This window comes from Oncorhynchus masou, chromosome 31 (assembly GCF_036934945.1).
Source record: "Oncorhynchus masou masou isolate Uvic2021 chromosome 31, UVic_Omas_1.1, whole genome shotgun sequence".
Taxonomy (NCBI): domain Eukaryota; kingdom Metazoa; phylum Chordata; class Actinopteri; order Salmoniformes; family Salmonidae; genus Oncorhynchus; species Oncorhynchus masou.
The window spans coordinates 25866455-25890076 of NC_088242.1; the positions used below are offsets into that span (position 1 = coordinate 25866455).

Genomic DNA, 23622 nt, shown 5'->3' on the forward strand with positions numbered 1-23622 from the left:
TCTGATGGGCTGTTATATTCTGAGGGGCCTGTTATATTCTGAGGAGCCTGTTATATTCTGAGGAGCCTGTTATATTCTGAGGAGCCTGTTATATTCTGAGGAGCTGTTATATTATGAGGAGCCTGTTATATTCTGAGGAGCTGTTATATTATGAGGAGCCTGTTATATTCTGAGGAGTATGTTATATTCTGAGGAGCCTGTTATATTCTGAGGAGCCTGTTATATTCTGAGGGGCTGTTATATTCTGAGGAGCCTGTTATATTCTAAGTGGCTGTTATATTCTGAGGAGTATGTTATATTCTGAGGGGCTGTTATATTCTGAGGAACCTGTTATATTCTGAGGGGCTGTTATATTGTGAGGAGCCTGTTATATTGCTACGTAAGCTTAACTTTCTGAACATTCGAGACGTGTAGTCCACTTGTCATTCCAATCTCCTTTGCATTAGCGTAGCCTCTTCTGTAGCCTGTGAACTATGTGTCTATCTATCCCTGTTCTCTCCTCTCTGCACAGACCATACAAACGCTCCACACCGCGTGGCCGCGGCCACCCTAATCTGGTGGTCCCAGCGCGCACGACCCACGTGGAGTTCCAGGTCTCCGGTAGCCTCTGGAACTGCCGATCTGCGGCCAACAAGGCAGAGTTCATCTCAGCCTATGCCTCCCTCCAGTCCCTCGACTTCTTGGCACTGACGGAAACATGGATCACCACAGATAACACTGCTACTCCTACTGCTCTCTCTTCGTCCGCCCACGTGTTCTCGCACACCCCGAGAGCTTCTGGTCAGCGGGGTGGTGGCACCGGGATCCTCATCTCTCCCAAGTGGTCATTCTCTCTTTCTCCCCTTACCCATCTGTCTATCGCCTCCTTTGAATTCCATGCTGTCACAGTTACCAGCCCTTTCAAGCTTAACATCCTTATCATTTATCACCCTCCAGGTTCCCTCGGAGAGTTCATCAATGAGCTTGATGCCTTGATAAGCTCCTTTCCTGAGGACGGCTCACCTCTCACAGTCCTGGGCGACTTTAACCTCCCCACGTCTACCTTTGACTCATTCCTCTCTGCCTCCTTCTTTCCACTCCTCTCCTCTTTTGACCTCACCCTCTCACCTTCCCCCTACTCACAAGGCAGGCAATACGCTCGACCTCATCTTTACTAGATGCTGTTCTTCCACTAACCTCATTGCAACTCCCCTCCAAGTCTCCGACCACTACCTTGTATCCTTTTCCCTCTCGCTCTCATCCAACACTTCCCACACTGCCCCTACTCGGATGGTATCGCGCCGTCCCAACCTTCGCTCTCTCTCCCCCGCTACTCTCTCCTCTTCCATCCTATCATCTCTTCCCTCTGCTCATACCTTCTCCAACCTATCTCCTGATTCTGCCTCCTCAACCCTCCTCTCTTCCCTTTCTGCATCCTTTGACTCTCTATGTCCCCTATCCTCCAGGCCGGCTCGGTCCTCCCCTCCCGCTCCGTGGCTCGACGACTCATTGCGAGCTCACAGAACAGTGCTCCGGGCAGCCGAGCGGAAATGGAGGAAAACTCGCCTCCCTGCGGACCTGGCATCCTTTCACTCCCTCCTCTCTACATTTTCCTCCTCTGTCTCTGCTGCTAAAGCCACTTTCTACCACTCTAAATTCCAAGCATCTGCCTCTAACCCTAGGAAGCTCTTTGCCATCTTCTCCTCCCTCCTGAATCCTCCTCCCCCTCCCCCCTCCTCCCTCTCTGCAGATGACTTCGTCAACCATTTTGAAAAGAAGGTCGACGACATCCGATCCTCGTTTGCTAAGTCAAACGACACCGCTGGTTCTGCTCACACTGCCCTACCCTGTGCTCTGACCTCTTTCTCCCTCTCTCTCCAGATGAAATCTCGCTTCTTGTGACGGCCGGCCGCACAACAACCTGCCCGCTTGACCCTATCCCCTCCTCTCTTCTCCAGACCATTTCCGGAGACCTTCTCCCTTACCTCACCTCGCTCATCAACTCATCCCTGACCGCTGGCTACGTCCCTTCCGTCTTCAAGAGAGCGAGAGTTGCACCCCTTCTGAAAAAACCTACACTCGATCCCTCCGATGTCAACAACTACAGACCAGTATCCCTTCTTTCTTTTCTCTCCAAAACTCTTGAACGTGCCGTCCTTGGCCAGCTCTCCCGCTATCTCTCTCAGAATGACCTTCTTGATCCAAATCAGTCAGGTTTCAAGACTAGTCATTCAACTGAGACTGCTCTTCTCTGTATCACGGAGGCGCTCCGCACTGCTAAAGCTAACTCTCTCTCCTCTGCTCTCATCCTTCTAGACCTATCGGCTGCCTTCGATACTGTGAACCATCAGATCCTCCTCTCCACCTCTCCGAGTTGGGCATCTCCGGCGCGGCCCACGCTTGGATTGCGTCCTACCTGACAGGTCGCTCCTACCAGGTGGCGTGGCGAGAATCTGTCTCCTCGCCACGCGCTCTCACCACTGGTGTCCCCCAGGGCTCTGTTCTAGGCCCTCTCCTATTCTCGCTATACACCAAGTCACTTGGCTCTGTCATAACCTCACATGGTCTCTCCTATCATTGCTATGCAGACGACACACAATTAATCTTCTCCTTTCCCCCTTCTGATGACCAGGTGGCGAATCGCATCTCTGCATGTCTGGCAGACATATCAGTGTGGATGACGGATCACCACCTCAAGCTGAACCTCGGCAAGACGGAGCTGCTCTTCCTCCCGGGGAAGGACTGCCCGTTCCATGATCTCGACATCACGGTTGACAACTCCATTGTGTCCTCCTCCCAGAGCGCTAAGAACCTTGGCGTGATCCTGGACAACACCCTGTCGTTCTCAACCAACATCAAGGCGGTGGCCCGTTCCTGTAGGTTCATGCTCTACAACATCCGCAGAGTACGACCCTGCCTCACACAGGAAGCGGCGCAGGTCCTAATCCAGGCACTTGTCATCTCCCGTCTGGATTACTGCAACTCGCTGTTGGCTGGGCTCCCTGCCTGTGCCATTAAACCCCTACAACTCATCCAGAACGCAGCAGCCCGTCTGGTGTTCAACCTTCCCAAGTTCTCTCACGTCACCCCGCTCCTCCGCTCTCTCCACTGGCTTCCAGTTGAAGCTCGCATCCGCTACAAGACCATGGTGCTTGCCTACGGAGCTGTGAGGGGAACGGCACCGCAGTACCTCCAGGCTCTGATCAGGCCCTACACCCAAACAAGGGCACTGCGTTCATCCACCTCTGGCCTGCTCGCCTCCCTACCACTGAGGAAGTACAGTTCCCGCTCAGCCCAGTCAAAACTGTTCGCTGCTCTGGCCCCCAATGGTGGAACAAACTCCCTCACGACGCCAGGACAGCGGAGTCAATCACCACCTTCTGGAGACACCTGAAACCCCACCTCTTCAAGGAATACCTAGGATAGGATAAAGTAATCCTTCTCACCCCCCCCCTTAAATGATTTAGATGCACTATTGTAAAGTGGCTGTTCCACTGGATGTCAGAAGGTGAATTCACCAATTTGTAAGTCGCTCTGGATAAGAGCGTCTGGAAAATGACTTAAATGTATGTAAATGTATATTCCGAGGAGTCTGTTATATTCTGAGGAGCTGTTATATTCTGAGGAGCCTGTTATATTCTGAGGGGCTGTTATATTCTGAGGAGCCTGTTATATTCTGAGGAGCCTGTTATATTCTGAGGGGCTGTTATATTCTGAGGAGCCTGTTATATTCTGAGGAGCCTTTTATATTCTGAGGGGTTGTTATATTCTGAGGAGCCTGTTATATTCTAAGGGGCTGTTATATTCTGAGGGGCTGTTATATTCTGAGGAGCCTGTTATATTCTGAGGAGCCTGTTATATTCTGAGGGGCTGTTATATTCTGAGGGGCTGTTATATTCTGAGGAGCCTGTTATATTCTGAGGGGCTGTTATATTCTGAGGGGCTGTTATATTCTGAGGAGCCTGTTAATTTCTGAGGAGCCTGTTATATTCTGAGGAGCCTGTTATATTCTGAGGAGCTGTTATATTCTGAGGAACCTGTTATATTCTGAGGAACCTGTTATATTCTGAGGGGCTGTTATATTCTGAGGAGCCTGTTATATTCTGAGGAGCCTGTTATATTCTGAGGAGTCTGTTATATTCTGAGGAGCTGTTATATTCTAAGGAGCCTGTTATATTCTACGGGGCTGTTATATTCTGAGGGGCTGTTATATTCTGAGGAGCCTGTTATATTCTGAGGGGCTGTTATATTCTGAGGAGCCTGTTATATTCTGAGGAGCTGTTATATTCTGAGGAACTTGTTATATTCTGAGGGGCCTGTTATATTCTAAGGGGCTGTTATATTCTGAGGAGCTGTTATATTATGAGGAGCTGTTATATTCTGAGGAGCCTGTTATATTCTGAGGAGCTGTTATATTCTGAGGAACCTGTTATATTCTGAGGGGCTGCTATATTGTGAGGAGCCTGTCTAGGGTCTGTGGTGTCTGTAGACTCGCTGTGTGTTCCGTGTTTCTGACGTCTGTAGATATGCTGTGTGTTGCTGCAGTAGTAGGGTTTGTGACGTCTGTAGACTCCCTGTCAGTTCTGTGTCTGTGATGTCGATAGACTTGCTGTGTGTTCTCCCCCCAACCACTGTACGAATCCCAAGGGCCTGCTCAGTAATTACTGGGAAGCCTTGCTCTTCCACCAGTCAAATTCCTGCACTCTGTCATCTCTCCAATCCCTGGAATGGCTTTTGGCCACACTTGTGCTCTACTTCAATGGGATAAGTCCATAATTCGTTCCACGCTTTTTTATTAAAACCCAAGCCACACTGTTATTAATGCTTCATGAAGGGTTGCCTATAACAGAATGTGATTGCTACCATATGTGACATAACGACCAGTACCAGCATACCATCCAGCAGGAGATTAACTGAAAGAGACGGGTGAGACCGACCCTTTCGGTCTAATAGCAGAGTTGGATTTGAAAGAAGCCAATGTGTCATTGAAAAGGGCGAATTAGTGAGACATTTAGTTCTTGGAGGAGGGACATATTGATGCTACTACAGGATTCCATATTTTACCATCATTTTCACAACCTTACCAGTAACAGATTCACAGATGCTCTCTCAGGATTAATTCCAGTGTACCACAGAATCCGATACCGTCCACCTTCAATAAGCCACTTGAGACCTGGATGGATAACCTGGACTAAAGATGTGATATCCTTGGGAGTTTCATGGTGTTTTGGGCTGGTGTGATACATCAACAGTGAAACTGAATGACTCCCCTAACCAACCCCTGAGGAGCACATCTTCCCCTGAGGTTGACAGGCAGCAGAGATCTATAGTAAATGCAGAGAAAAACCCTCCATAGCGTTCCTCGGGTGATTGACAGATTATGCTAGAAATACTGAATATCAATAGGTTAAGGGACCTTCATATCATTATGTATTTAACCCTTTGTGGGCGTCAACACAATGTCTGGGTGCATCTTGCCTCAGTTTAGAGTGGCTTACACATGATTTTGCTTATGCAACTTAATGCACAATAACACAAATATGATTCACGTGAAAAACAACAACATTCAAACATGTTACATACTGAAGCTAGCATATCGAATCAGCTCAGAAACGGTGTAATTATTGTAAGAGCCTAACTCACCATGAAACTGAACTCACCATGTCCCACTTCATACCCCCCTTTTTGTGTTCGAGAACTAAATGGACTCATTGTTCAGCGGAGCACATGCAGCAGAGAAAAATGAAAGCTTCTGTTTAAAATGTTCTCACAAATATAATTGAACAAATGTGTGTTCCTTCTGATTTGGCACTTCAAAGGCTTGTTTTATTGAGAAAATGAAGAACTCTGGGGTCAAACTCGGAGCGAGATAGTTCTGTCTGTCAAGGCCGATTCTGAGGAGAACAAACCTAAACATGATCTGTTCTGACTCTGAATGCATCTCAGGTAGAGACGGGGTGAACCTTTGATGCTGGTGAAATACTGCACTCGGTCTGTCCAGAGTAAAGACGAAAACAGAAGAGAAATCTCTCTAGGTAACGTCATACTGAGAGGTAGTCACTGCATTTTAAGCTGGAGTTTTATTTTGAGTGGATAAAAAGTGAGTATTGAGTGAGGTGAAAGCAGTTTAAACTGGTTTAAACTCATGCATAATGCAAAATGCACAAGCACACTCACTAAAAGGAGACCAGCTAAGGTTTCAGCATTGATGTGCTGATTGCTGTCATCATGCAGTGTAATGTCACTGCTCTCTACCTCCGCACTGGTTTTCTTCAGCACCTTATTAAGATCATTAATAAGGCCTCCGCCAAAATAATACCAGGTCTATTGAACCTGATAGACAACAGACAGAGAGCACTGTTCTACTAAAGCTCTCAGCTGGATTAGGCCCAAATGCCTATATACTATACTGTAGGCACAAATGGCTACATACTATACTGTAGGCCCAAATGGCTACATACTATACTGTAGGCCCAAATGGCTACATACTATACTGTAGGCCCAAATGGCTACATACTATACTGTAGGCCCAAATGGCTACATACTATACTGTAGGCCCAAATGGCTACATACTATACTGTAGGCCCAAATGGCTACATACTATAGTGTAGGCCAAATGCCTATATACTACACTGTAGGCCCAAATGGCTACATACTATACTATAGGCCCAAATGGCTACATACTATACTGTAGGCCCAAATGCCTATATACTATACTGAAGGCCCAAATGGCTACATACTATACTATAGGCCCAAATGGCTACATACTATACTGTAGGCCCAAATGCCTATATACTATACTGTAGGCCCAAATGGCTACATACTATAGTGTAGGCCCAACTGGCTACATACTATACTGTAGGCCCAAATGGCTACATACTATACTGTAGGCCCAAATGGCTACATACTATACTGTAGGCCCAAATGGCTACATACTATACTGTAGGCCCAAATGGCTATATACTATACTGTAGGCCCAAATGGCTATATACTATAGTGTAGGCCCAAATGGCTACATACTATACTGTAGGCCCAAATGACTATATACTATAGTGTAGGCCCAAATGGCTGTATACTATACTGTAGGCCCAAATGGCTATATACTATACTGTAGGCCCAAATGGCTATATACTATACTATAGTCCCAAATGGCTACATACTATACTGTAGGCCCAAATGGCTATATACTATACTGTAGGCCCAAATGGCTACATACTATACTGTAGGCCCAAATGGCTACATACTATACTGTAGGCCCAAATGGCTACATACTATACTGTAGGCCCAAATGGCTACATACTATACTATAGGCCCAAATGGCTACATACTATACTGTAGGCCCAAATGCCTATATACTATAGTGTAGGCCCAAATGGCTATATACTATACTGTAGGCCCAAATGGCTACATACTATACTATAGGTCCAAATGGCTACATACTATACTATAGGCCCAAATGGCTACATACTATAGTGTAGGCCCAAATGGCTACATACTATACTGTAGGCCCAAATGGCTACATACTATACTGTAGGCCCAAATGGCTACATACTATACTGTAGGCCCAAATAGCTACATACTATACTATAGGCCCAAATGGCTACATACTATACTGTAGGCCCAAATGGCTACATACTGTTAAAGGCATACTATACTATAAATGGCTACATACTATACTATAGGCCCAAATGGCTACATACTATACTGTAGGCCCAAATGGCTACATACTATACTGTAGGCACAAATGGGTACATACTATACTGTAGGCCCAAATGCCTATATACTATACTGTAGGCCCAAATGGCTACATACTATACTGTAGGCCCAAATGGCTACATACTATACTATAGGCCCAAATGGCTACATACTGTACTGTAGACCCAAATGCCTATATACTATACTGAAGGCCCAAATGGCTACATACTATACTATAGGCCCAAATGGCTACATACTATACTGTAGGCCCAAATGGCTACATACTATACTATAGGCCCAAATGGCTACATACTATACTGTAGGCCCAAATGGCTACATACTATAGTGTAGGCCCAAATGGCTACATACTATACTGTAGGCCCAAATGGCTACATACTATACTATAGGCCCAAATGGCTACATACTATACTGTAGGCCCAAATGCCTATATACTATAGTGTAGGCCCAAATGGCTATATACTATACTGTAGGCCCAAATGGCTACATACTATACTATAGGTCCAAATGGCTACATACTATACTGTAGGCCCAAATGGCTATATACTATACTATAGGCCCAAATGGCTATATACTATACTGTAGGCCCAAATGGCTATATACTATACTATAGGCCCAAATGGCTACATACTATAGTGTAGGCCCAAATGGCTATATACTATACTGTAGGTCCAAATGGCTATATACTATACTGTAGGCCCAAATGGCTACATACTATACTATAGGCCCAAATGGCTACATACTATACTGTAGGCCCAAATGGCTACATACTATACTATAGCCCCAAATGGCTACATACTATAGTGTAGGCCCAAATGGCTACATACTATACTATAGGCCCAAATGGCTACATACTATAGTGTAGGCCCAAATGGCTATATACTATACTGTAGGTCCAAACGGCTACTGTAGGCTTAAAGAAAAGCATTTGCACAGGTGTTAGGAATATTGGAGAGAAGTATACATAGAGTACCTCTATTGTACTTTAGACTTTTTCCACTTTAGAAACACACACCCATTCAACCACCACCATGTTCCTTGGCCAGTGCTTGTAAAATGCGAGATTTTCTGCTTTGATTTGAACTCTACAGCATCGATGTAGGGGTCAGTGTATTACCATTTTGCACCACTGATTTGACTCTTGACAATAGTTCCATTGTTAGTCTGTGGATTCTAACTATTTGCTCCACCTGTAACTTAACCCCTGGAAATGTTAAGCAGTTAGCTCTCCCTCCAGTTTCCAAATGGCACATGACTGTACCATAACTTTGTTTCTCTGTTTGGGTATATGGAGTGACAGATAACAGATAACGGCATTACTCATATAACCAAGATAAAAAAGTACATTGGAAAAGTGTTTAAAAATCATCAGATTATGCCTACTATAAAATGCTTTCACTGGAGGGTTGAGTGAGGACAACTCTGACTCTGCCTTACCATAGAGACTGCTGTAGTCCCAGTGGATAACATGGACCTGGCTCTGGGCTGGTCAGAATCACAGGTCAGGTGTTACATGGCTGCCCTCTAGGCCACTGAAATAGGTTAACTGGTTTGATTAATAGTTGAGGAGGGTGAACGGTCAATAGTCAGGGGCCAGCAGACCACTCCAGTCCTCCTTGGTGTGGACTCATGGGAACCGAGTCAGACAACCCTCAGACGAGGGGCCAGCCAATCACAGAGCATTCCATCAGTGCCTCTGTTTGAAAGCCTGTGTATTTCCTGCTCGACTCAGAATGAAACATGTAAGCAATGTCACAAGTGGCATTCCAAAGCATCCAATAGGTGATAAATGTGATTTCTAAATTCATACAAATCATGAATTAAAGTGCATAGTAGTAAACGTTGATTCTCCATTATGTTGAATACAAAATAATAGTATGTAAGCATACATGTAGATTTAACATACTTATTTTTTGTGTAATTTAGTATTCGGTGCAGTCAATGGAATCACAAACCCTGTTAGGAAATGCCTAATGAAGTTTTCATTTGTAATATGATAATTGGATAACTAAATGACTCTCGGCCTACATGTCTTTGCATGGAATTCTAATGTTGATCACTGCCACTATCAACATTACTTCAAAGCTGTCAAATAAACTATATTTGATATATAGTATAGCATATTGTCAAATAACAACATACAGGTGTTTTAGCATACATTGTAGCCATTTATAACATAAGGCTCTTAAGTAGCCTATGTACAGTGCCTTGCGAAAGTATTTGCCCCCCTTGAACTTTGCGACCTTTTGCCACATTTCAGGCTTCAAACATAAGGATATAAAACTGTATTTTTTTGTGAAGAATCAACAACAAGTGGGACACAATCATGAAGTGGAACGACATTTATTGGATATTTCCAACTTTTTTAACAAATCAAAAACTGAAAAATTGGGCGTGCAAAATTATTCAGCCCCCTTAAGTTAATACTTTGTAGTGCCACACCTTTTGCTGCGATTACAGCTGTAAGTCGCTTGGGGTATGTCTCTATCAGTTTTGCACATCGGGAGACTGATTTTTTCCCCATTCCTCCTTGAAAAACAGCTTGAGCTCAGTGAGGTTGGATGGAGAGCATTTGTGAACAGCAGTTTTCAGTTCTTTCCACAGATTCTCGATTGGATTCAGGTCTGGACTTTGACTTGGCCATTCTAACACCTGGATATGTTTATTTTTGAACCATTCCATTGTAGATTTTGCTTTAGATTTTGGATCATTGTCTTGTTGGAAGACAAATCTCCGTCCCAGTCTCAGGTCTTTTGCAGACTCCATGAGGTTTTCTTCCAGAATGGTCCTGTATTTGGCTTCATCCATCTTCCCATCAATTTTAACCATCTTCCCTGTCCCTGCTGAAGAAAAGCAGGCCCAAACCATGATGCTGCCACCACCATGTTTGACAGTGGGGATGGTGTGTTCAGGGTGATGGGCTGTGTTGCTTTAACGCCAAACATAACGTTTTGCATTGTTGCCAAAAAGTTCAATTTTGGTTTCATCTGACCAGAGCACCTTCTTCCACATGTTTGGTGTGTCTCCCAGGTGGCTTGTGACAAACTTTAAACAACACTTTTTATGGATATGGATATCCAGATATGGATATCTTTAAGAAATGGCTTTCTTCTTGCCACTCTTCCATAAAGGCCAGATTTGTGCAATATACGACTGATTGTTGTCCTATGGACAGAGTCTCCCACCTCAGCTGTAGATCTCTCTAGATATTTTGTCACAAAAAGATGCTCGACTATGCATATAATTGATAGCTTTCGAAAGAAAACACTCTGACGTGTCCAGAACTACCAAGATATTTTCTGTGCGTGCCCTAGAACGTGAGCTTCAGGCAAAACCAAGATGAGACGGCATCCAGGAAATGAGCAGGATTTTTGAGGCTCTGTTTTCCATTGTCTCCTTATATGGCTGTGAATGCGAGAGGAGTGAGTCAACCCTTTCTGTCGTTTCCCCAAGGTGTCTGCAGCATTGTGACGTATTTGTAGGCAGATCATTGGAAGATTGACCATAAGAGACCACATTTACCAGGTGTCCGCCCGGTGTCCTGCGCCGAAATTGGTGCGCAAAAGTCAGCTGCCAGTATTTTTCCATGGGATTCAGAGAGGAAAGCCAGCTTCCACGAACGATATATCAATGAAGAGATATGTGAAAAAACACCTTGAGGATTGATTCCAAACAACGTTTGCTATGTTTCGGTCGATATTATGTAGTTAATTCGGAAAAAGTTTGACTGAATTTTCGGTTCGTTTCGGTAGCCAGATGCAATGTAGAAAACGGAACGATTTCTCCTACACACAGACGCTTTCAGGAAAAACTGCGCATTTGGTATGTAACTGAGAGTCTCCTCATTGAAAACATCAGAAGCTCTTCAAAGGTAAATGATTTTATTTATTTGGTTATCTGGTTTTTGTGAAAATGTTGTGTGCTAAATGCTACTCAAAATGCTATGCTAGCTTTGCATACTCTTACACAAATTAGTCAATTTCTATGGTTCAAAAGCATATTTTGAAAATCTGAGATGACAGTGTTGTTAAGAAAAGGCTAAGCTTGAGAGCAGACGCATTATTTTCATTTTATTTGCGATTTTCAGAAATCGTTAACGTTGCGTTATGCTAATGAGCCTGAGGCTTTAGTCACGATCCCGGATCCGGGATGGGGAGTTCCAAGAGTATTAAAGCTTGGGAAAACGTTTTGTATCCAGATCCGGCTTTAAACCTCTTCACAACAGTATCTCGGACCTGGTGTGTTCCTTGTTCTTCATGAAGCTCTCTGCGCTTTTAACGGACCTCTGAGACTATCACAGTGCAGGTGCATTTATATGGAGACTTGATTACACACAGGTGGATTGTATTTATCATCATTAGTCATTTAGGTCAACATTGGATCATTCAGAGATCCTCACTGAACTTCTGGAGAGAGTTTGCTGCACTGAAAGTAAAGGGGCTGAATAATTTTGCACGCCCAATTTTTCAGTTTTTGATTTGTTAAAAAAGTTTGAAATATCCAATAAATGTCGTTCCACTTCATGATTGTGTCCCACTTGTTGTTGATTCTTCACAATACAAATACAGTTTTATATCTTTATGTTTGAAGCCTGAAATGTGGCAAAAGGTCGCAAGTTCAAGGGGGCCAAATACTTTCGCAAGGCACTGTATACAGGGCATTTGGAAAGTATTCATACTCCTTGACTTTTTCCACATATTGATACATTACAGCCTTATTCTAAAATGGATTAAATCATATTTTTTTTCAATCATCAATCTACACTCCATAATGACAAAGCAAAAACAGTTTTTTTGAAATTATTGCACATTTTTACTCAGTACTTTCTTGAAGCACCCGTTGGCAGCGATTACAGCCTCGAGTCTTCTTTGGTATGATGCTAAAATCTTGGCACACCTGTGTTCGGAGAGTTTCACCCATTCTTCTCAGCAGATCCTCTCAAGCTCTGTCAGGTTGGATGTGGGAGAGTCACTGCACAGCTATTTTCTTTCCAGAGACGTTCGATCGGGTTCAAGTCCGGGCTCTGGCTGGGCCACTCAAGGACATACAGAGACTTGTCCCGAAGCCACTCCTGCATTGTCAACAGTTTTGCTTCCGTCCCTCTCCTCGCCCCTACCTGGGCTCGAACCAGGGACCCTCTGCACACATCAACAACTGACACCCTCGAAGCATCGTTACCTATCGCTCCAAAAAAGCTGCGGCCCTTGCAAAGCAAGGGAAACAACTACTTTAAGGTCTCAGAGTGAGTGACATCACCGATTGAAACGCTATTAGCGCGCATCCCGCTAACTAGCTAGCCATTTCCAACCGGTTACATTGGCTGTGTGCTTAGGGTCGTCCCTGTTGGAAGGTGAACCTTCACCCCAATCTGAGGTCTTGAGCAGGTTTTCATCAAGGATCTCTCTGTACTTTGCTCCATTCATCTTTCCCTCGATCCTGACTAGTATCCCAGCCCCTGCCGCTGAAAAACATCCCCATAGCATTATGCTGCCACCACTATGCTTCACCGTAGGGATTGTGCCAGGTTTCCTCCAGTCGTGACGCTTGGCATTCAGGCCAAAGAGTTCAATGTGGGTTTCATCAGACCAGAGAATCTTGTTTCTCATGGTCTGAGCATCCTTTAGGTGCCTATAGCGGGCTGTCATGTGCCTTTTACTGAGGAGTGGCTTCGGTCTGGCCACTCTACCATAAAGGCCTGACTGGTGGAGTGCTGCAGAGATGGTTGTCCTTCTGGAAGTGTTTCCCGTCTCCACAGAGAAAGTCTGGAGCTCTGTCAGAGTGACCATCGGGTTCTTGGTCACCTTCCTGACCAAGGCCCTTCTCCCCCAATTGCTCAGTTTGGCCGGACGGCCAGCCCTAAGAAGAGTCTTGGTTGTTCCAAACTTCTTCCATTTAAGAATGATGGAGGCCACTATGTTCTTGGGAACCTTCAATGCAGCAGACATTGGTACCCTTCGCCAGATCTGTGCCTCGACACAATCCTGTCTCAGAGCTCTATGGACAATTCCTTCGACCTCATGGTTTGGTTTTTGCTCTGACATGCACTGTCAACTCTAGGACCTTACATAGACAGGTGTTTGCCTTTCCAAATTATGTCCAATCAATTGAATGTACCACAGGTGTACTCTAATTAAGATATATAAACATCTCAAGGATGATCGATGGAAACAGGATGCACCTGAGCTCAATTTCGAATTTCATAGCAAAGGGTCCGAATACTTATGTAAATAAGGTATTTCTGTTTGTTTTTTATACATTTTCAAAAACCTGTTTTGTCTTCGTCATTATGGGGTATTGGGTGTAGATTGGTGAGGCATTTTATTTATTTAATCAATTTAATGAAAAATCTGGAACACTACAAAATGTGAAAAAAGTTAAGGGGTCTGAATACTTTCCGAATGCACCGTATCTTGCATGACATCCTGATTTCAAATATGACGTGAACTAAAAACAGAAAACATATTTCGGCATATGAAAATCACCACCAGTCAGTATCTGATCCAAACAACACACAGCGAAAAGGATTACAGTAAGGAATTTGACTGACGACAAACAATGTGGTTTCCAATTACACCTTTTGTTATCCACTGTATTGTGTTCCAGCTCCAGCTTAGTGTATCAAAGCAGCTCCCACCATTTGGTGAAGGGAGGAGCTGTCACAGCTGTCTCATCAAATACAGACACCAACGACTGAGAGGCAAGTACGATCATCTTAGGTCTCAAAACAGGGACAATACCGTAGCCTGTGGCACTGCTGTTATCCCCTCTTTGTAATGACAACATCTCAAATGTCAATGCTATGGAACAGAACAGCCAGGCCGTGCCAGACTTTGATATTCTACTTCTAGATCGCACCTGTGCATCATCGCCAGTTTCGTCATTGTTCGTGTAGGTTTTGTGTTCATACAGCTGCCTGCTCTGCATGGCCGTTCTTTGGAAGGTTTATTAAGCATGGTTGCATCTGAAAGTTAAAGCTTAATTCTAGCCAGAATCTTACTGTGGCTAGATCTACAGTATAACATTTAGAATAAAATCTCAAACTGAGTGAGTCAAAGGTGGAGAGGCATAGCCTTCACCTATTTGGTTTGCCCATAGTCTATAAGGATTGGGCTGCTTGCAAAACACAGGACAGTGATTGAGATGTATTTACCTCGTGAAAAAAGATAGAGCCCATCTCGTAGCCTCTTTTAATGCTCTGGCTATAAACTGCTCTCTGGCTATAAACTGCTCTAGGGCCTCCTCTATGATAGTGTATTGTAATGTAATGTCTGGCTATTACAAAGTACACTGTACTTACTACTGAGGTAGCCTAAAGTCTACATGTGGATACCGGCTGGTTTACATCATGACAGTTCAGTAAGGTCATGTCTCAAAAGGGTCTGGATTGACGTAGCAGGCTACTGCAGTAGACCCATTCTCCTTGTCAAGGACTAGGTCTGTAGCCAAGGGAATTTATTAATCCTCAACCACAAGTCATAAATCCTTTCAATAAGGAGTGAGAAGTCCTTGGATGCGGCTGATAAATGTTTATCTATTTTTTAAATGAATGCCAAGAAAAGTGGGCGGTGGAGAAGAGAAGAACATTACAGAGAGGAAGTTGTGTCCAAGGAACAGTTTTATCAAATACGTCAGGGTTGGGCAAAATGTCAACATGTGGTTGTCCATCAGTAGTTTTTTATTGCTATGTCAGTCATTGACATTCACTCACACATGTCAGCAAAAACATTTTGATTAGTAAATTATAGCCAGCTATCTAAGATTGTAGTAATCATTGTCGAACTACCGTCTGGGGGGCTCCCATTGATTTTGTTAGTCACTAACACTCAGATATCATATTAAAAAATACTAACATTTCTCCCCACTCTATGCAAAACTGTGTAGAATTGCAGGAAATTAGCTGTAAAACTGCAAGTGTTTCTCTCCATTATATGGCACAATGAGTAGAATTGCATGAAATGTGTTATAAAATGGCTAAATCTTCTAAAGTGCCCCATGATAAAATATGTAGAATTGCAGCAAACTTGCTTTACAACTGCAACATTTTCACTACAACCATGGCAAAATGTGTAGAATTCCAGGGGGGAAAAAATATTATAATCTACGCTGTCAAGAGAGGTGCCGCTAAATAGTTTTGCTCGCCTGGTGCGGGGCTCCACTAAACAAAATTGTGTTAGCTCAAAAGACTAGGGCCAGCTCTGACTGCACGTGTGGTTATGGATGTGGGCAGTGGTGGAAAAAGTATCCAATTGTCATACCTGAGTAAAAGTAAAGATACCTTAATAGAAAATGACTAAAGTAAAAGTGAAAGTCGCCCAGTAAAATACTACTTGAGTAAAAGTCTAAAAGTAATTGGTTTTCAATAAACTTTAGTATCAAAAGTAACTGTAATCGCTAAAATGTACTTAAGTATCAAAAGTAGAAAGTAAAAGTATAAATCATTTCAAATTCCTTATATTAAGCAAACCAGACGGCACCATTTTCTTGTTTAAAAATGTACGGATAGCCAGGGGCATACTCCAACATTTAGACATCATTTACAAACGAAGCATGGGTGTTAAATGAGTCCGCCAGATCAGAGGCAGTAGGGATGACCAGGAATGATCTGTTGATAAGTGTGTGAACTGGACCATTTTCCTATGCTGCTAAGCATTCAAAATGTCACTTTTGGGTGTCAGGGAAAATGTATGGAGTAAAGAGTACAATATTTTCTTTGGGAATGTAGTGAAGTAAATGTAAAAGTAGTCAAAAATATAAATAGTAAAGTAAAGAACAGATACCCCAAAAAACTACTTAAGTTGTACTTTAAAGTAAAGCACTTTACAACACTGGATATGGGTACACAGACAAACTAGCCACTGTGGCATGATAAGCTCAGTTTTGTTGTGGGCCTCATTTCCATCAAACTTTCCCATCGCTGATATAAGCCGTACAATCAAAGAACAAGCACATGATGTAAAGGCCTAAAAGAATACCTTGGTTGAAAGAATCAGAATAAATCCAGTTTCACAACAAAAAAAGTAAAAGGAAGCGCTCTCTCAATGCAGATGAGACAATAGCATCAGACATAGAGTACCATGTGTTAGTCTATCATCCATCCACAAGGGTGCAGTGGGTGGGTTAACAACATGGCTCGAGCGGGCGGGCTTTTCTTGCAGCAAAAATTAACTTAACTCCTGAGGCATACCAGGTAATCTCAATGGCTTTTCTAACAAATACTAAGGGTTCTTGATTTTTTTATATTGTAAACTCAGCAACAAAAAGAACTGTCCCTTTTTCAGGATCCTGTCTTTCAAAGATAATTTGTAAAAATCAAAATAACTTCACAGATCTTCATTGTGAAGGGTTTAAACACTGTTTCCCATGTTTGCTCAATGAACCATAAACAATCAATGAACATGCACCTGTGGAACGGTCGTTAAGACACTAACAGCTTACAGACGGTAGGCAATTAAGGTCACAATTAAGAAAACTTAGGACACGAAAGAAGCCTTTCTACTGACTGAAAAACACCAAAAGAAAGATGCCCAGGGTCCCTGCTATTCTGTGTGAACGTACCTTAGGCATGCTGCAAGGAGGCATGAGGACTGCAGATGTGTCCAGGGCAATAAATTGCAATGTCCGTACTGTGAGACAGCGCTACAGGGAGACAGGGCGGACATCTGATCGTCCTCGCAGTGGCAGACCACGTGTAGCAACATCTGCACTGGATCGGTACATCCGAACATCATACCTGCGGGACAGGTACAGGATGGCAACAACAACTGCCCGAGTTACACCAGGAAAGCACAATACCTCCATCAGTGCTCAAAGTGTCCGCAATAGGCTGATAGAGGCTGGACTGAAGGCTTGTAGGCCTGTTGTAAGGCAAGTCCTCACCAGACATCACAGGCAACAACGTCACCTATGGGCACAAACCCACCGTCGCTGGACCAGACAGGACTGGAAAAAAGTGCTCTTCACTGACGAGACACGGTTTTTGTCTCACCAGGGGTGATGGTCGGATTCGCATTTATCGTCAAAGTAATGAGCATTACACCGAGGCCTGTACTCTGGAGCAGGATCGATTTGGAGGTGGAGGGTCCGTCATGGTCTGGGGCGGTGTGTCACAGCATCATCGGACTGAGCTTGTTGTCATTGGAGGCAATCTCAATGCTGTGCGTTACAGGGAAGACATCCTCCTCCCTCATGTGGCACCCTTCCTGCAGGCTCATCCTGACATGACCCTCCAGCAGGACAATGCCACCAGCCATACTGCTCATTCTGTGTGTGATTTCCTGCAAGACAGGAATGTCAGTGTTCTGCCATGGCCAGCGAAGAGCCTGGATCTCAATTCCATTGAGCCCGTCTGGGACCTGTTAGATCGGAGGGTGAGGGCTTGGGCCATTCCCCCCAGAAATGTCTGGGAATTTGCAGGTGCCTTGGTGGAAGAGTGGGGTAACATCACAGCAAGAACTGACAAATCTGGTGCAGTCCATGAGGAGGAGATGCACTGCATTACTTAATGCAGCTGGTGGCCACACCAGACTGTTACTTTTGATTTTGACCCCCCTTTTATTCAGGGACACATTATTCCATTTATGTTAGTCACATGTCTGTGGAACTTGTTCAGTTTATGTCTCAGTGGTTGAATTTTGTTACGTTCATACAAATATTTACACATGTTAAGTTTGCTGAAAATAAATGCAGTTGACAGTGAGAGGACATTTCTTTTTTTGCTGAGTTTATTTGACATTTGACGTTTGTTCATTGATCTTCAAGACAATGTTTGCCTTACCTGGCTTTTAGCCTGCAAAGGTGAGTCGTGGTAGGTAATCTGGCAGGAAGCAGTTGCCAGAGCAGTTAGCTAGCTTGGCCAATAATGTCACATTTTCCAGTAATTATTTACTAACTCACACATGTTGGATATCAGACAGGTGTGTTTTCCTTTCATCTTATTTCAGCAGCTTCTCCACCTTAGAACAGGATACAAATGTTTTAAATGGCATACAACGGGCAAGCTCAGTACTTTGTTGCCATTTCTGACTTACATCAAAACACAAGACATAGTTTCAGGTGGCAGGTCACCTGGTGGTTAGAGCATTGGGCCAGTAACCGAAAGGTTGCTCGATTGAATCCCCAAACTGAAAAAAATCCCCAAGATAAAAATCTGTCATTCTGCCCCTGAACAAGGCAGTTAACCCACTGTTCCTAGGCTGTCATGGTAAATAAGAATTTGTTCTTAACTGACTTGCCTAGTCAAATTAAAAAATTAATGTGATATGATACAATTGATACAGTAGCCTAAGTTGTGTGGACTCATTGTCATAAAAAAATCAATACCCTGAGGTGAAATAAACTAATCATTTTGAATTGTTACTGTTGTATTGATTTGGCTAAATATTTTAAAGCCTACAAAATGTTGAAATATCTATTGTGTTTTTCAGAGCATGGCTGGAGTCATCATTGGGAAAACTGATATCAAAAGCCATCCCGACAGGAAAAGTTGAGGATTCAATTTCATTATATTTACCCCATAATTTAATACTGGGGAATACTGGGATCTAATAGTCTATATACATTTTCAAGTATTCATGATTGGTATCAAATACATTGAGGCCTCTTGACTCTGTCTGTCCTCCCTAAGCATAGACTTTCTCCAAGGCATGCCTGCACTGTAGTCTACTGTGCTCAAGTTTATTACTTGCTCACTGGTATCCTCTTCTGGCAGGTTTCTAAACTGAACTCTCTCCTTTCTCATCATTTCAGGTTTTGGTTTTGACCAGTGGCGATCCGTCATTCATGGCAGGTGAGGCAAAGCCCAACATTTTTAGTAAAAAAATTAATAAAAATAGATATTTATTTTTGGCGGGGCTTGCCTGTTTTTCATGTTATTTTGCCATTAATACGTGTCACATATCAATTTGCAAACAACGTAAAAAAATATATATTTTAAATTGAGTTAATAAAGCCGCATACGAACATGGTCTCTTTTTGTTTTCTTAAGTAAGTCAGCTCCAAAATGCAGGTGTTTCAGCCTAGCTCAGTGCTTTCTGTGGTGGTGGGGCAAGCCAGCAGAAAATACGAAGCATTGCGCCATGATTGGCTTCGTGTTCTGTCACTCATGGGGACACTACGTCACCACCAAGTCTAAGGGTAGACCTAAAAAATTCTAGCCCTTTGGTGCTGTCATAGAGTTACATTAGAAGTGCCCATCCAAGAAGGCTCAAGATCATTGGCCACAGATAAAATGACATCAAATCACATTATATGTACAGTAGCTTTGATTGATCATGTAAAAATCCTACTTTCAAAATCTTAGCTAGCAGTCATCATCATGAATCAAATCGACAATCAACTAGCAAATTCTTTTCAATCCTTGTCATATGAAGAGAAATAATGAAGAGAAATTAAAGATAAAACGTAGCGGTACTCATCGTCCATTGGACATTAACATTACACAACAAGTTGGAAATCGCAAATTCAACAGTGAGTGGTTAGGAAGGAATCAGTGACAGTGGCTATGTGGTCCCAAATCTGAGATTAAGGGGCTCTTTTCCAAGTTTAAAATTATAAACATTCAACATTGGTCATGCTGTCAATGAAGCATGATTTGTGCCACGCTCATAACAACTGTAAACTGTAAACTTTACTTCAGTGAGTTCAAGACAACTGGGAAGTCGGGAATAAACAAAGTACGACTGGGAAAATACGCTTTGAACGATCATCCAACTCAGAATGTAAATCCAGCCTCTTTCTAGAGCTACAACCTGAAGATCAATGACGTCATCATGATTCAACCTTGTTTTCTTTCCGAGTTCCCAGTTGTTTTGAAAGCACCATAAATCCAGAGAATGTCAGACTTTGATGAAATAATTTGGCCTGGCAGGACCGCTGCGCCACCTTCCTGTTCAAGTGAGCACAGCACTTGTATTGTATGCTGCTGCATAAATGATGCAATATGCCAGGGAGATATGTATACTAAAGCTAAGAAAGTAATACTAAGTGTATGTTGTGTAGTAAGATGTTAGTAGCCCATGTGCCTCACCCTAATAATTTGGTATATTTACCATCTTAATTTTAACTACTGTTTTGACTTGGTGGTGCGCATCTAGCCTATGGCCTGTTTTAGTGAAAAGTAATCATATGATATTGTAAGAGCTTTCATTGTCTGCGTATATGCCCCTTTATTTATCCTATGGTTTGGACTTGGTGTACAGGGAGAACACTAAGAATGACTCACAGTTCTGAATTCTGTCGCTTATAAGGGCACAATGTGAGACCAAGATGCAGATACAGGAGACAGATGGTTTGAGTCTTTGATATTTATTAATAATCCAAAAGGAGTAGGCAAGAGAATGGTAATGGACAGGCAAAAGGTCAAAACTGGTTCAGAGTACAGGAGGTACAGTGTGGCAGGCAGGCTCGAGGTCAGGGCAGGCAGAATGGTCAGGCAGGCGGGTACAGAGTCCAGGCGGGTACAGAGTCAAAACCGGGATGACTAGCAAAAGAGAATAGAACAGGCGGGCGCACAGGGAAAAACACACTGGTTGACTTGGAACATTCAAGACAAACTGGCACAGACAGACACAAAACACAGGTTTAAAGAGGAAACAGATCAGGGTGTTACACGCTACACATTTCAAAAGATCTAAACAAATAGTTATATTGACTACGTCTGTCCTAGCTCTTATCCACTTGTTGTCCCCTTATGCCATAGTTTGAACATCTCAATTGTCATTAGAAACCACATTTCATTAAGCATCTCAGCCATATTAGCTATGTTTTTTTAAAGGCAGTAAATGAGGCTGAATGAACTATTTCGCTACCTTACAAGACTCTGCTGATAGCCAGGTGTAGCAGTGGTAAGATTTTGGGACTGCTGTTGGGACAGCTTTATATAGGCCCTAACATTTTGTGGGCACCGTTTGTCACCGTTCTAGTGCAATTCTGTACTACCAAACAAAAAGGCAGTAACTGCTCATAACGTGGAACTGAGAAAAAATGCTTTTATTTACCTTGGTTTCACAGTAGCTTTATGCAGTTACTACTAACATGACCCCCATTTTCTCCAAAACACAATACAATAGAGGCAGGATACTTGTCCACGTGATTAAGCATGTATTTAATGTAGCAAAAAATGCCAAAAACTATTTTTTGACCAAATGAGCAGTTACTGCCTTTTTGCTTGTTAGGGCAGAATGAATGTATTGTTTAGTGTTATGTGGTGGCTTTGCTGGCATGCATCCCACTTTCCCCCCACCAAGACCTACATGCTAAAATCGCCACTGGTTTTGACAGATTAACTTTTGTCTTCACAATCAAGGACTCGCCAGACTATTTAATTAATGTCTCCTTGTGGGGCAATGATGAATACATCAATGGACTGTCTAACACTTTCAGCGTAGGAGACTGTGGTGAGATTATACATTCAATTCAATTATATCGCTATGAAGATAGATTATAGATCATGTACAAATACATTTTGTCAATCTTTATGATATTTCTAAGACATTTATAATTACAATAATTTATCTGTATTTGATCCCCCTTAAGTTATTATGGAAAATCCTTTAGTTGCTACCAAAGATCCTGAGAAAGAGGACAGATTCTGCCCCTCAACTCCCAGGCACTGTAGTAAACATTACTATACTCGAAGTAATATAAGTAACAAAACCAATTTCTCTGTCTCAGCTTCTACAGGTTGCTGGTAAGTGAAGCTCACTCCCAGCTATCAATATGCTCTGACATAGAAATGACAAACAGAACACTGCCTCTGTTCCACCTGCCTGTGAAGAACTCCAGGGACTTGTCATTGACATACTTGCTGCCGTTTAGTCGGTAAGATCTGAGAGTGCATCGAGTAAAGTAGGTCTTGAGTAGGGTACTATCTGGTAGGGTTGTGTAGGCCCTGTCATCACATGTCCAGCAGTATAAGTACCATATGTAATAGAAACACTAAAAGCATTCAGCAAGAAAAAGAGAAGTGTTGTAAATATTTTCCAAACCACTATTTCTGCCCTCTAGATTGCAGAGCCAAAGTATTTCACCACAGCCGATGGACACAAAGGGCAGAGGCTGGAAGGGAAGCTTTTTGATGATTCTGTCACATCTTTTCCCTTAGTATGATAGGAACTAAGATGTACCACTGTACCCCTTCTTCAATATCCCCATCCTCTCCCCTGAGTAACCATAACAACCTCTGTATCACACGGCTGGGACAGAGAGGCGATTCAGCTAGTTTAGACTGATACCAAGAGAAACAGGTTGGTATACAGTGGGCTCTTATTCTCTGTTACTTGTTCAATGGAAATGTGTGAGTTTTGTGTTTGTTTAAAAGGTTTTGGACTGAATTAGACTTTTCTCTGTACTTCCAAGTGCTCTTTATCTCGGATACCAGGATTGGTTTTGACAGCTTCCGGAACTGCATGACAGCTACAGTCAATTCTAAAGCCATAATCACTGTCAACCCGGGTAAGGATATCACTTCATCTGGACTGATCATATCTGTTTACAACACGTGCCTTTTCTGCATTGAGAAACAGCAGATAATTGTTTTTTTAAGAGCATATTTTAATGTTCACATTATTCATTTAATACAGTACCTAATACTGTAATTAATGTGATTATGTTTGAGATACATAAGATACGAAGGAAGCCAGCCTTCTGTTCAGCTATGCCAACGAGGTCTCTGAATCTTTTGGATGAGGATGACAGGTCTGGAGATGTGCCTGGTATGTAACAACTATGACTGTATTAGTATTATCCTACATTTGAGACTTTGCAATCATGATTTTATGATCACATTTTATTACATGCGCCGAATACAACAGGTGTAGAATTCACTGTGAAATGCTTACTTAGGAGTCCTTTCGCAACAATGCAGAGTAAAAAAAACAAGGAAATAAGATCAAAAATGTATCGGAAATAGTAATACATTAAAATAACAATAAT

At 42.8% G+C, this 23622-nt stretch overlaps 1 protein-coding gene across 1 annotated transcript; it reads left to right on the plus strand.

Moving 5' to 3' along the window:
* Positions 1–18670: 18670 nt before the first annotated feature.
* On the plus strand, positions 18671–23410 carry meiob (meiosis specific with OB-fold). Its single transcript, XM_064952764.1, is given in 11 exon segments — positions 18671–18744; positions 19118–19173; positions 21936–22085; positions 22225–22297; positions 22363–22509; positions 22641–22795; positions 22883–22910; positions 22912–22934; positions 23047–23142; positions 23315–23366; positions 23368–23410. Coding segments are annotated over 11 exon segments (897 nt in total).
* The last annotated feature ends 212 nt before the right edge of the window (positions 23411–23622 follow it).